Genomic DNA, 15,190 nt, shown 5'->3' with positions numbered 1-15,190 from the left:
GCAGACACCAACACCTCGGTGGGCATTAGAACCGTGGCTAGAATGTTGGTGCACATTGGTGTGGCAATTCACACTCGCTTGAGGTGCAGGCAGAGGCAGAGCGCCGGCAGTCGGAGGACTGCTGGAGACCAGGACGATGCTCAGTCGACAGCTGATGATGAGCCTTTGGAGTCATCCATTAGGCGGCAGATGCTAGATGTGCAGCGAGATGTGCGGGATGATCAGGTGGACCCTCATGGCAGAGCGCGCTGCCTCTTCCATTGAGAAAGTGGCTACTCTCATGGGGAGGCAGCTGCAGGGACAGAACCAGGGGTTCCTGGGGTTGTGCTCGGACCTGTTTGGACCTGCCTCATACAGGAAATGACCTCAGGTGCTCACTGCCAGTATGGGAGATGGACGAGGCACTCAGTATCCCAGCTAGGGGCCCGTCCATCCATGATGAGCACGGAGGTCCAGAGCAACCTCACATTGGCGCACGAGCTGCTTGTCATCTCTGTGGGCCACTCTCAGGGTGCTCTGGATGACGGCAGCAGCTCCTCCACTCCTCTGGTCCAGTGACCGTCACACCTGATGAGGCAGCGATGACTGGGGAGTTGCCAGCCATGGCACTGGCTGCTCCCTCAAAGGCAGGGCACGCACAGGCTCCACTGGCCAAAGGATGACCGCCAAGGTCATCAAAGCCAACAAGATACCAGAGTCAGCAGGCTGTCTCCAATGCCGGTGGCAGCGAGGTGGGAGGGGCACCAAGATGGAGCACTCAGGAATGTAAGTTAAAGGTGCCATGACCACAAGAGGGAGAGTTCATGGGTGATTTTCTATTCCTTTACGTTTGGTTTACATGTCTGCTGGTGTGAACATCAACACCAGTAGTGGCAATGTCATTATGCATTCGATGTAACAATAACATTAAATTTGCTTTGGTTCCAATGGCCTGAGTATGCTTCATTTTTTTCTTCCTGGTGCAGGATACACCTGTATGTAACACAGGATGTGAGTGACTCGATATTTTATTGCACAGGTTGTGAGTGGACTTTGGGTTCAAATTAAAGGTCTATTTCACACATCCAGGATGAAGGCAGCAGCCCTGGCATGAGGTGGGAGCAGATCTTTGGTGGCCTAGCTGAAGGAGCGTTGGGTCATGGCGTCCCTGCCTCCCTGGAGGTTACCGAGGTCTGCCTTCACGCCATTAGCGTTCTCCTCACCGTGCTGGTCTTCTGACTAACTACTGGATTCATCATCTGTGGCCTATGGAGCTGCGTCAACATCCTCTCCCTCCAGTGGATACCCCTTTGCCAGTTCCAGATTGTGGAGCGCGCAGCATGCAACCACTATCGGTGACACCTGCTCTGGGGGATACTGTAGTGCACTCCCTGAAAGGTCCAGGCATTGGAAGCACATCTTGAGAAGACCTATGGTCCTCTATACTACCGCCCTTGTGGAGGAATGACTCATATTGTAACGCTGCTCTGGCTCGGTTCTTGGGTGATGGAGAGGCGTCATAAGCCACCTTATCAACGGATAGCCCTTGTCACACAGCAGCCATCCATCCAGTCGGGCTGGAGCACTGAAGAGCCTTGGGACTTGGGAGCGTCTCAGGATGTAAGCGTCATGGGAGCTGCCAGGGTACCTAACACAGACTTGCAGGATCTGCATCCTGTGGTCACACACTATCTGCAAGTTCAAGGAGTGGAATCCCTTCCTGTTGACAAGGGCATCTGGCTGACCCGCTGGTGCCTTGATGGCCACATGTGTGCAGTCGATGTCACCCTGGACGCAGGGGAACCGAGCAATCACTGCAAAGCCTCTGGTTCGCTCAGCCTAGCTGGCCTCCTCCGTACGTAAAGAATAAAAGTCAATACCTGCCAGAACAGAGATTCTGTCACCAGCTTCAGGCAACTGTGGACAGCTGATTGGGACACTCCACACAAATCCCCCACTGACCCCTGGGAAGACCTGGGGGCATAGAAGTTGAGGGCCACTGTGACCTTCAGAGCCACTGGCATGAGGTGTCCACCCACACAGTCAGAGCTGATCTCAGGCCCAATCATCTGGCAAATAGAGGTCACTGTCTCCCTTGGGAGGTGGAACCTCCTTCGGCATTGCACCTCAGAAATATTGAGGTAGCTGTATTGCCGCCTGTAAACCCTGGCAGCAAGCTAGTGGCATCTTCTGTGGCCCCTTCCATCTTGGACTTCCTGCTGGCCCTGCCATCCCCAGTCATCGTAGCCTCATCAGATGTAACGGTCACTGGACCGGAGGAGTGGAGAAGCTGCTGCCCTTATCCAGAGCACCCTGAGAGGGGCCCACAGAGATGACAAGCAGCTTGTGCGCCAATGTGAGGTTGCTCTGGACCTCCATGCTCACCATGGATGGGACGGGCCCCTAGCTGGGATACTGGGTGCCTCATCTATCTCCCACACTGGCACTTGAGGTCATTGCTTGTATAAGGCAGGTCCAAACAGGTCCTTGTGCCTCCGCCTCTCCTCCCAGGGTCCCTCTCATAAGACCATAAGACCAGAAGACATAGGAGCAGAAATTAGGCCATTCGGCCCATCGAGTCTGCTCCGCCATTCAATCATGGCTGATAAGTTTCTCAACCCCATTCTCCTGCCTTCTCCGCGTAACCTTTGATCCCCTTACCAATCAAGAACCTATCTATCTCGGTCTTAAATACACTCAATGACCTGGCCTCCACAGCCTTCTGTGGTAATGAATTCCATAGATTCACCACTCTCTGGCTAAAGAAGTTTCTCCTCATCTCTGTTCTAAAAGGTCTTCCCTTTAATCTGAGGCTGTGCCCTCGGGTCCTAGTCTCTCCTACTAATGGAAACATCTTCCCCATGTCCACTCTATCCAGGCCTTTCAGTATTCTGTAAGTTTCAATCAGATCCCCCCCTCATCTTTCTAAACTCCATCGAGTATACACCCAGAGTCCTCAAACGTTCCTCATATGTTAAGCCTTTCATTCCTGGGATCGTTCTCGTGAACCTCCTTTGGACCCTCTCCAGGGCCAGCACATCATTCCTGAGGTACGGGGCCCAAAATTGCTCATAATATTCTAAATGTGTTCTGACCAGAGCCTTATAAAGCCTCAGCAGCACATCCCTGCTTTTATATTCTAGTCCTCTCGAAATAAATGCCAACACTGCATTTGCCTTCCTAACTAACGACTCAACCTGCAAGTTAACCTTAAGAGAATCCTGCACTCCAGATTTCTGAATTCTCTCCCCATTTAGAAAATAGTCTATGCCTCTATTCTTCCTACCAAAGTGCATGACCTCACACTTCCCCACGTTGTATTCCATCTGCCACTTCTTTGCCCATTCTCCTAACCTGTCCAAATCCTTCTGCAGCCTCCCGACCTCCTCAATACTACCTGTCCCTCCACCTATCTTTGTATCATCTGCAAACTTCGCCAGGATGCCCTCAGTTCCTTCATCTAGATCATTAATGTATAAAGTGAAAAGTTGTGGTCCCAACACTGACCCATGCGGAACTCCACTAGTCACCGGCCGCCATCCTGAGAAGGACCCCCTTATCCCCACTCTCTGCCTCCTGCCAAACAGCCAATCTTCTATCCATGCTAGTACCTTGCCTCTAACACCATGGGCTCTTACCTGACTGAGCAGCCTCCTGTGCGGCACCTTGTCAAGGGCATTCTGGAAGTCCAAGTAGAGAACATCCATTGGCTCTCCTTTGTCTAACCTACTCGTTACCTCCTCAAAGAATTCTAACAGATTTGTCAGGCATGACCTCCCCTTGATGAAACCATGCTGACTTTGCCCTATTTTACCATGCACTTCCAAGTATTCTGAAATTTCATCCTTAATAATGGACTCTAAAATCTTACCAACGACCGAGGACAGGCTAATCGGCCTGTAATTTCCCGTCTTTTGCCTCACTCCCTTCTTAAACATTAGCGATTTTCCAGCCCTCTGGGACCCTCCCTGACTCCAGTGATTCCTGAACGATCACCACTAACATCTCCACTATCTCTTCAGCTATCTCCTTCAGAACTCTGGGGTGTAATCCATCTGGTCCAGGTGATTTATCCACCTTCAGACCTTTCAGTTTTCCTTGCACTTTCTCCTTGGTAATGGCCTCCATACTCACCTTGCCCCCCGACTCTCTTGAACTTTGGGGATGTTACTCGCGTCCTCCACTGTGAAGGCTGACGCAAAGTACCTATTCAGTTCCTCCGCCATTTCTTTGTTCCTCACTACTACTTCTCCAGTGTCATTTTCCAGCAGCCCAGTGTCCACTTTTGCCCTCTCTTACCCTTTATATATCTCAAAAAACTCTTGCAATCTTCTTTTATATTACTGGCTAGTTTACCCTCATATTTAATCTTCTCCCTCCTTATTTCTTTTTTAGTTGTCCTCTGTTGATCTTTGTAGGCTTCCCAATCCCTTGGTTTCCCACTGCTCTTCGCCGCATTGTATGCTTTCTCTTTAGCTTTTATGCTGTCCCTGACTTCCCTTGTCAGCCATGGTTGCCTCGTCCTCCCTTTAGTATGCTTCTTCTTCCTAGGAATGAATTTTTGCTGTGTCTCCCAAATTACTCCCAGAAACTCCTGCTATTGCTGTTCCACTATCTTTTTGCTAGGCTCATCTCCCAGTCAATTCTGGCCAGCTCCTCCCACATGCCTCTGTAGTTGTCTTTATTCAACTGTAATACCGTTACATCTGATTCCAGCTTTTTCCTCTCAAATTGCAGGGTAAATTCTAATATATTATGGTCACTTCCTCCTAAGGGTTCCTTCATCTTAAGCTCCCTTCTCAAATCTGCCTCATTACACATCACTAAATCTAGAATTGCCTGTTCCCTAGTGGGCTCCACCACAAGCTGCTCCAGAAAGCCATCTTGTAGACATTCCACAAATTCCTTTTCTTGGGATCCACTACCAACCTGATTTTCCCAGTCTACCTGCATATTGAGATCACCCATGATCACTGTAACCTTGCCTTTCTTACACGCCTTTTCTATCTCCTGGTGTATCTTGTGCCCCACATCCTGACTACTGTTCGGAGGCCTGTACATAACTCCATTATGGTTTTTTTACCTTTGCGGTTCCTCAACTCTACCCACACAGATTCTACATCATCTGACCCTATGTCATTTCTTGCTATCGATTTAATTTCATTTCTTACTAATAAAGCAACCCCACCCCCTCTGCCAACCTGCCTATCTTTTCGATAGGATGTATATCCTTGGATATTTAGCTCCCAGTCCTGATCCCCTTGCAGCAATCTGCGCCACAAGATCATTTACCTTATTTCGTATACTGCGTGCATTCAGATACAACACCTTCAGTCCTGTATCCCCTGGAAGCTGCATTGGGACACATGGCCTCCTCCCACTTCTGCCACTCTCTTCCTCCCCAGAGGAAGTGCCACTAGCAGAGTCCGCAATCCCCATTACCAGGGTAACAGAAGGCTGTCTGATGCCTGGAAGGGTCCACACGGTCTGAATCTTCCAATCAGTCCTGAAATAAAGCCTGGAAATGCTAACAATGAAGCCCCGAACAAAGATGAAGCTGCCAAGTCCCATAAAGTAACCAGCAGCAAACTATCTCCAAAACTGCTCACCACTCACACTGCCAATGCCTTTTTTATCCAGCCCTTGGATGAGGTTTAGGAAATTGTTGGCTATCTACTTGCCCGTTTTGCCCATGCGACTAGTGTAAAATCACACAGGCAATGTAAAATCCAGTTCAATTGCCTTTTTAATAGCCTTAACTGACTCTGATTCCCATGTGTACCCGCTAACCGAAATATCACACGAGTGCATGATGACGTCAGGACGCTCACCCAAAATCATCACGCATTATTTTAAGCTAGAGGGGGTTGAACCCGCTCAGTAAAAAATTATGCCTGATGTGTGTGGGAGGGGAGTGCGAGAGAATGTGTGTGTGTGTTGGGGGGTGGGGGGGCAGTGTGAGTGTGTGGGGAGGGAGTGCGAGAGACTGCGTGGAGGTGGAGTGCGAGAGACTAAGACTGCATCTGGAGGAGTGTGAGTGTGTTGGGGGGAGTGTGAGAGACAGTGTATCATGAGTGAGTGTGAGAGATTGAGTGTTTGTGGGGGAGTGTGAGGGGCTGAATGTGTGGTGGGGGGAGTGTAAGAGACTGAATGTGTGGATGGGGGGGCACAGTGCGAGCCTGCCTTGCAACCAGTTTCTGGTTTCGCATTCACGCTCACCACCACACACCAACACATACACACGCACCCACTCACAGTGGATGAGGGTCAGTGACTGAGAACCCTGAGACTGGGAGTGAGCCAGACACGCACACTCTGACCTTCTCACACGCTGCTCATTTTTAATAATTACTCTTTTCTAAATTAACAATTTATTGCTGTGGCATTCCTGTACATTTGCTCAGCAGTTTTTTCTTTCCTTAACCTCAGATTTTTTTTTGAAACTCAGTTTATTGCTGTGCCAAACCTTATCTTTCCAAAATTTGCTCATCGACCCTTTGTTTGAGAAAAAAATGCAAATGTGGCCCCCTGAGCAAAAAAGTTGGACATGCCTGCTCGACAGCCTTATGGACTCAACATGAATTCAACAGTTTCAGATCATAACCTCCACCTTTATTTTTTCAGACAGCAGCTGTTGGTAATGATTCTGGTTTTGCCATTACAACTCCTCACGACCCATCTTTCGTTTCTTTGCTTGTTTGATAAGCATCCCGTTTTGCTTTGCACCATCATCCCTTTTGTCACCTAATCTCTCCTGCCTTCCACTGTATCACAGACCTTCCATTTTGTCCTTTCCTCCTCTCCCTACTTTTCCTGCCTTTGTACTTACATAAAACCTGTTACATCTCTTAAGCTTTTCCAGTTCTGATAAAAGAGCATTGACCTGAAATGTTAACATTGTTACCCTCTCCACAGGTGCCACCTGACCTGCTGAATATCTCCAGCATTTTTTGTTTTTATTGTGTATTACAGTCACAAATCAGCAGTAACGTGACAGACTTTACCAAAACAATGTACTTTCTATGCTCAAGCTTTTGTTTTGGTTGGATTAAAATGTATTGACAATTCAATCTTTGCAACACATCATAAACAAACAATTGCATCTTTATGCTGGAGACACTGCTTTGAGACTGACACCTTCTCTTGTGTAAGCAGAACAAAGTTAATGCAGTCTGCTCTGTACTCCATCAAAATGAAGATCTGTACTTGTGGACTTAAAGGCACTTTCAGGGCACAACTCATTGATACTGAATGCACTGATGACAAGCAAGAGTGTAGTAATTATAGTTTGAGAAATGTAGGACCGTAGCTTTAAGAATAATCCTGTGTTGTAGGATCACATGATCTGTGTAAACCAATCAGTTAGCAGCGCGGGGAACCTCAAGGAGGGAGTTCCCCTTTAGTTATAGAGTTCGATGCATGTAGTTGCTGCTACTGTTTATAAATAAAGTTAAATGTGTCCACCAAGAAAAGTTGCCTGGAAAATCAACTCTATAACAAACTGGTGATGAGGATAAATCAGATCCAGTGCTGTACCTCGCCAGATATACTCATCTGAGATGCCACAGTTTGGCAGAATCGACCCCTTTGAACCAGCTACGGTTGTCAAGCCAACAAAATCACGGGGGAGGAAAAGAGAGCAATTCTCCTGACTATTTGTGGCTGCAAGACCTACAGTTTAATTTGAAGCTTGACGGCCCCCAGTGCCCCAGATTCGAAGACTTTCAGTGAATTAATAGACCTCGTTAAGGGACACTTCCAACCTAAGCCCTCAGTCACAATGCAGAGGTTCAGGTTCAATTCACGGAATAGAACGAATACATGGAGAAATTAAAACAACTAATGGAGTACTGTGATTTTTGTGAAACCCTGAATGACATGCTCAGGGATCATTTGGATGGATGCTATTCAGTGAAGATTGCTGGCCGAAGTAAATCTTGATTTTAAGCAAGCGTTAGAAATAGCACTTGCGACGGAAAGTGCTTTAAGAGATTTAGAAATGGTTCGCAAAGGGGCGCAAAATAGTGCCGTTCTCCAAGTTGGGTGGGAGCAATCAGCCGAAAGTGGCGCAAAAAGCCGGGACTCCGCCAAGAGGTTGGAAACAGCCCTCGCTAACCAAACATTTAGAGGAAACAGCTTAGCAGCAAAGTCAAAAATTAATTTTTATCGACATGGAAACAATCATGCTCCTTACAATTGGCAATTTAAAAAGGTAGGGTGTTATTTTTTGTCACAGAAGTGGACACATAATGAAACATTGTAAAGTGAGATTTAAACAGGCTTCCAGGCAACAATCGAAGTCCAATGAAGTATATGGTGTAGAAGAGCCAGGAACAACCAATTCTGACATTTATTCATTATTCAGCATGAAAGCTGGGAAGACAGAGCCAATTATTGTCACAGTGCAAGTGAATGGTAAACCCTTAAAAATGGAAATAGACACGGGTGCTTCTACCACTGTAATAGGAGGACACACTTTCAGATATTTAAATAAAGGTGATCAACAATTAAATTTGGAACAAACATCTGCCAAGTTGAAAACATATATGGGCGAAGAAGTCCAAGTAAAAGGTATCACTGGTGTAACTGTTCATTATAGATACCAATCGGCACAGCTACCAGTGATGGTGGTAGAAGGTGAAGGGCCAAGCCTTCTAGGTCATGATTGGTTGAAAGAGATTAAATTAAACTGGTCTGAAATCTTCCAGCTGCGAGCAGAGGGACTGCCAGAGCTGCTAAGAAAAAATGACACCATCTTCCAGGATGAACTGGGAAAAATCCAAGACCTACAGGCTAAGATTTATGTGGACTCAGAAGCAATTCCTCACTTCTTGAAAGCAAGACCGGAAAGCAAAGCCATACACCCTAAGAGAGAAGCTTGACACTGAGTTGAACCGGCTAGAGACGCTGGGTGTCATAAAAGCGGTTCAGTTCTCAGAGTGGGCAGCACCCATCGTCCCTGTGCTTAAACCAAGTCAAACCGTCTAGATCTGTGGGGACTATAAACTAATGGTCAACAAAGTAGCTAAAGTGGACAGGTACCCTATTCCCAAGATTGAAGACCTCTACGCCAAACTAATAGGAGCGACATATACAAAGCTTGACATGAGTCACGCATATCAGCAACTGGAGCTGGATGATGCCTCCTGAGAATTTGTGACCATAAATACCCACAAAGGGTTATATCGATATACACGTCTGCCCTTCGGTGTTTCCTTGGCCTGTGCCATTTTTCAGGGGACGATGGAGAGCTTGCTACAAGGACTACTTCAAGTTGTGGTCTACCTGGACGATGTACTGATAACTGGATTCACAGAAAAGGAATACTTGGCTAATCTAGAGTAAGTCCTGAAATGATTTTTAGAAGCAGGAGTGCGCCAAATGAAGGAAAAATGCACTTCTCAAGCAAATGAAGTCATTTATTTGGGCCATCAGTTAGATGCCCAAGGGTTACATCCTGTTGAAGAGAAGTTTAAAGCAATCAGAGAGGCGCCTTCACCTAAGAACATCTCTGAACTTAAATCATTTTTAGGGATGGTAAGTTATTATGGCCGATTTCTACCAAATGTATCAACAGTTCTAGCCCCTCTACATTCACTGCTAAAGTAAAACCAGAGTTGAATTTGGGAGTCACCCCAAGGAGTTTTCATGAAAGTAAAACAGCTCTTGCACTCTTCAAATTTGTTAGTGCATCATGACCTGAGAGAGGAATTCGTGCTAACCTGTGATGTGTCCCCCTATGGAGTGGGAGCGGTACTATCTCACAAGATGGATAATGGTACAGAGAGGCCGAAAGGCTATGTACCCAGGACACTTACCACAGCGGAAAAAGGACACTCTCAGATTGAAAAGGAAGGTCTGTCGATTATTTTTGGTGTAAAAAAATTCCACCAATACATGCATGGATGACATTTCATGATAGTATCAGACCACAAACGACTTTTGGGTCTGCTTAGCGAGGAAAAGGCTATGCCTCCCATAGCTTCTGCACAAATACAAAGATGGGCCCTAATTCTGGCGACATATGAATACACCTTTGTACATAGATCAGGGATTTATATAACAAATGCCGATGCCCTAAGTCGCCATCCTTTGCAAGAGAACAATGACCACGTCCCAATATCCCAAAGGCTTGTATTAGTGATGAATTTTATGGATTCCTCACCAGTTTGTGCCAGGCAGATAAGAAATTGGACAAATAGTGAGCTAGTTCTGCCTCGAGTGAGAGACCAAATGTTACATGGTGGGTCCCAGGAACCAGTCTCTGATGAATTGAAGCCATTTTTCAACCAAAGATATGAAATGAGCAGTCAAGATGGTATTCTATTATGCGGTGCACGAGTAAGTAGTTCCTTCACAAGGAGGGAAACCACTTTTAGTAGAGCTACACAGTGTCCATCCAGGAATCTCATGAAGACGATAGCACAAAGTTATCTTTGGTGGCTGGGGATGGATGGCGATAGTAAAACACTGTGTACAATGTCAACAGCTACAAGAGTTGCCAGTGGCTGCCCCATTACACCTATGGGTGTGGCCTGGTAGACCCTGGGTGAGATTGCACATAGATTACGTCGGTCCTTTCCTTGGAGCCATATTTCTACTGATTACAGATGCCCATTCCAAGTGGTTAGACCTTTATGAGGTAAAGTCGCCAACGCTAGGCGCTACTATAGAAAATCTACGCCAAAGCTTTGCCATCCATGGGTTACCAGAGGTAATTGTCTCAGATAATGGTACTGTGTTTACGAGCGCTGAGTTTCAACGATTTATCAACATCAATGATATCAGCCTCGTGAAGACTGCACTGAACCATCCGTCATCTAATGCAGTGGCGGAAAGAATGGTACAAACTTTTAGGGGTGGGAATGAAAATGTTAACAGGTGAATCATTGCAAACTAGACTTGCTCGTTTCCTATTTCACTACAGAACAACCCCCCCACACTATGACAGGAGCAACACCTGCAGAATTAATGATGAGGCGCCGTCTTCGAACAAGACAAAGCCTGATTCTTCCCAATTTGGAGGGGAAGGTGGAGAAAAGTCAAGGGAACCAAAAAGCGATTCATGATTTGCATAGTCGTGAGCGACATTTACTGTTGGAGAAGCAGTATGTGTCAGGAATTTTGGCGGAGAACTGAAGTGGTTACCTAGTAAAGTAAGTTCTGTGACTGGAACATTGTCGTACCACATGGAAGTGGAAGGTTGGATCGCCTCTAAGCATGTGGATCATTTAAGAAAAAGGGAGATACTCCAACAAAATGATGTTCCACCTGTAACCATTGCTGAGCCTGTGGTTTCTGTTGAAGTTGCTCAACCAAGGACAGGCATGCCCGATGTCTCTGTCGGAGTGGAAGACACTGAACTGCCTGTGCCTAACGTGATACCTGATGTTAAGACGGTTCCAGAGAATGTGGTTCCTGCAAAAGAATCTGAAGTCGTGAAGTCGTGAAGCTCCAATGTTTCACACGGATCAGGAAACCACCTGAAAGACGGAACTTGTAATTTCATGACCTGTGTAAATATTGTAATGTCAGGAGATAAATATCCTTGTATATACAAAATGTACAGAAAAGTTAGAAGGGGGAGGAATGTAGTAATTATACTTTGAGAAATGTAGGACTATGGTGTTAAGAATAATCCTGTGTTGTAAGATCACGTGATCTGTGTAAACCAATTAGTTAGCAGCACAGGGAACCTCGAGGCGGGAGTTCTTCTTTAGTTATAGAGTTAGATGCACACATGTAGTTGCTGCTGCTGTTCTGTAAATAAAGTTAAATGTGTCCACCAAGAAAAGTTGCTTGGAAAATCATTTCTATAACAAAGAGTAAATTGTAAAAACTTGCATGTTGTTGCAGTTATAATGCAACCTTTGCAAAGACTCACTGGTGTCAATGCTACCTTCTGGAGCTTTCCAAATTTCAAAGCACCCTCATGCCAGTGACTTGAATCCACAACTAGGTAGTTTTTGCAAACCACATTCCAAAAATTCAGAAACTGCAGTATAACTGGTTCATTATACATGTTAATGGTTAATGTATTAGCTAAAAGTAGAGATATGCATAGCTGAGTCACTAAGATTTTACTTTATTACCTGATTTAAATGGTGGTGCCTCTTTCAGAAATTAAAACAAGCTCACCAATTTCTTTCTTAGATTTTACTCACTCGCCAAAAACTCTTGAGCATCAAGAGTTTGTGTTCTAACAATTAGAGCAGTGCCATGTATCTCAAAAAGTGCTTAAAAAACTACACTGAACAAAGGAATCACTGCCACTTACCAAAAGTATTGCTCCTCTCAAAATCTGTTCCATCTAATTTATTTGGCATACGACATGGTGGGGGTGGAGCATGTCGTTTTTTCTGTGTAGAATTTAGGGATTCTGCACCAATCTGTATATAAAATAGAAAATATGACATTAAATATTCTTACCTTGTGTTTGATCCGATTTGAAATCTATATATGCAATTTTACTCCTATTCTCAACTTTGTAAATAATGTCAATAATATTGTTCATCAAAATAGATCAGGTTAGATATTTATTATTCACCAAGCAATAGATTCTATCCAGTATTTACAAGCTATTTTAGTGCTTCTAAACTCCCTTACATTGGAAATGTAATATAGTGGGAACAGGTAATATTCGGTGGTAATGTTATTGGACTAGTAATCCAGTGTCCCAGACTAATGCTCCAGCGACATGAGATTAAATCCAACCATGGTAGCTGAGGGAATTTACATTCAATTGATTAATAAATCTAGAATTAACAAGTCAGTTTCAATAATGATGATCTTGGAACTTCAGGAGTGCCACAAAAACCCATCTAGAAATCTGCCGCCCTGACCCAGTCTGGCCTGCATTTGAATCCAGGCTGTTTACTCTTAACTGCCTTCTGAAATGACCTAGCAAGCCACTCAGTTGGATCAAACTGCTACAGAAAAGTCAAATAAGAATAAAACAGGATGGACCACCCAGCTTGACATAAGCACTGTAACCAACAATGCCACACCCTGCCCAGGCAACCAACCAACATCTGGGGACTTGCACCAGAATTGGGAAAGCTGTCCCACAGATTAGTCAGGCAACAGCCTGAAATAGTCATACTCACCAAATCATATCTTACAGCCAATGTCCCAAACTCTACATCACTTTCCTTACGTATGTCCACCTGAGTGTGGCACATTGGTAGACAGTCTGGAGGAAGTGGCCCTAGGAATGGCTCAGTAGCACCGCTCCTCACCAAGCTGTCTGAGTTGAGAAGGACATTTCTCCAAGACTGGGCCTGCAGCAGCTGCTGAGGGAACCAAGAAGCCTTGGCCCAAATATAAACAAAAGAGGTGATGTGAGATAACTACTCTTGACATCAAGGCAGCACGTGACCAGGTATGCCATCAAGGAGCCCCAGCAAAAGTGAAGTCAATGGGAATCGGGGAAAACTGTCCACTGACTGGAGTCATATTGTTTTGATCCCCAGCTGAGGTTACCACTGGACAAGCCTGATCCCAGGGTGGAACCCAGCTTGATAGATCCTAACTTTTGTTTGTTTAGATACATGGAGAGGGGCTGCTAAACAGAGTCACTGGAGTCAGTTAATGAACTTTTAACAAAAGTGTAACACATTTATTATACAAGATGAGCTATATTACAATACTCCTTCACCCACAACGATCCCTTTACAGATATATACAGATTTGTAAGAATAACACAAGTTACAAAAGCTATCTTATACTTTAATGTACACAGTAAGCACAGTCCATGTAAACCAACTGACAACCTGTAGTCAGACACACCACACTCTGAAACCAAGTGACAGATGCCACGGATCTCTCCTCAACTCCCCTCAGATGCTTGTTACACCATGAGCCAAACAGTCTCACTGAACTCCATCTTTCACATGAGGGTTTTCAATCTACAAAAACATGCCTTGGAATCTTCTCCCAATCCGATAATTTCTCTCAGACACCTTCCACAAGAGTTCACCTCCAGGTCTTTGAACTCTCCTTCCGGTGTTCCTCTCCCCTGGATCACCACATGCATTCAAACTTTCTTCCATATACTCTCTCTCATTGTCTCAGCTGTCAACAGCATACCACTGCTTCACATGCCCATAGCGAAGAGTTACAGACTTTCAGTTGTCTTTTTGGACCTTCTGACTTTTCCCAAGCCTTTATCTCTTTAAGCTTTGAAGCTTGGAGCCTTTCTCTCTGCTCTTCACTCAACTTCACTTAACGGGATCTTTTCCAGGTTCCTGTCCTTCCTTTGACTCGAAGGCATGCTTGGGACTTTCACCTGTTCCACTCCCCAGGATTTGGGGACTTTCTTCTTTAGTTTGGGACTGGCTATCTGTCCCCTTTGCTCGAGTCTCTCTCTGGCAGCTACTTTCAACCAACTTTAGCTTGGAACTGGCTATCTGAGCCTTCTAGGTGGCTTCTGCTTGGCAGCTGTCTTCAAAACTGAACTAAAAAACTACTGTTTCTAGATTCTTGTGTGTGTGTTTGTCGAAGGGACCCTCCTCTCTGGACCCCTGTTGCTACGCAACAGCCCAGTTTTTCTACTGTTGTGTTTGCTTAACTTCTCCTACAGTTTTAAATTCTCATTAGAAATGCAGGTACTTTTTAAAGTGGAACTAAAACTCAACTTGACCTTTCCTTAACATAGAGATACAGAAATACAAATCAAACTTAAACATTAAAGCTAAAACCCATTCCGAACACCCACAAATACCAATGTAACTTTCTTAAACTATCTCTATTTCCTAACAATATCTAGCACAAAGGAAGATGGCTGTGGTTGTTGGAAGTCAATCATCTCAGCCCCAGGACATGACTGCAGGAATCCATCAAGGTTGTGCCCTCAGTCTAACCACCTTCAACTGTTTCCTCAATGACTTGTCCTCCATCATAAGACCAGAAGTAGAGATATTGGCTGATGATTCCACAATGTTCAGTACCATTTGGGACTCTTCAGATACTGAAGCAGTCCTGTACCTGCATGAAGCAAGACCTGGACAAAATTGAGGCTTGGGCTGATGAGAATAAATATTCATGCCACACAAGTGCCAGGCAATGACCATCTTCAACAAGAGGTAATCTAGCCATCTCCCCTTGACATTCAAAGGTATTACCATCACTGAATCAGCCTCCATCACACTTCTGGGGATCAGCACTGACCAGAAACTTAACTGGACCAGCCATATAAATACTGCGGCTACAA

The 15,190-nt window shown here is 45.2% G+C and overlaps 1 protein-coding gene across 4 annotated transcripts in view; it reads right to left on the bottom strand.

The window, feature by feature from the left end:
* The window catches only part of cobl (cordon-bleu WH2 repeat protein), a 536,382-nt gene that overhangs the window by 174,495 nt on the left and 346,697 nt on the right, over positions 1–15,190 (bottom strand). For all 4 annotated transcript variants that reach the window (XM_078538619.1, XM_078538620.1, XM_078538621.1 and 1 more), the window contains one exon: positions 12,257–12,368. In XM_078538619.1, the coding sequence (XP_078394745.1) occupies positions 12,257–12,368 (112 nt within the window). The remainder of the gene's footprint in view (positions 1–12,256; positions 12,369–15,190) is intronic.

The sequence above is a fragment of the Cetorhinus maximus genome, chromosome 3 (assembly GCF_964194155.1).
Source record: "Cetorhinus maximus chromosome 3, sCetMax3.hap1.1, whole genome shotgun sequence".
Classification (NCBI taxonomy): Eukaryota; Metazoa; Chordata; class Chondrichthyes; order Lamniformes; family Cetorhinidae; genus Cetorhinus; species Cetorhinus maximus.
Note: the sequence above shows the minus strand (reverse complement) of the source record. Positions and strands in the feature narration are given on the sequence as shown.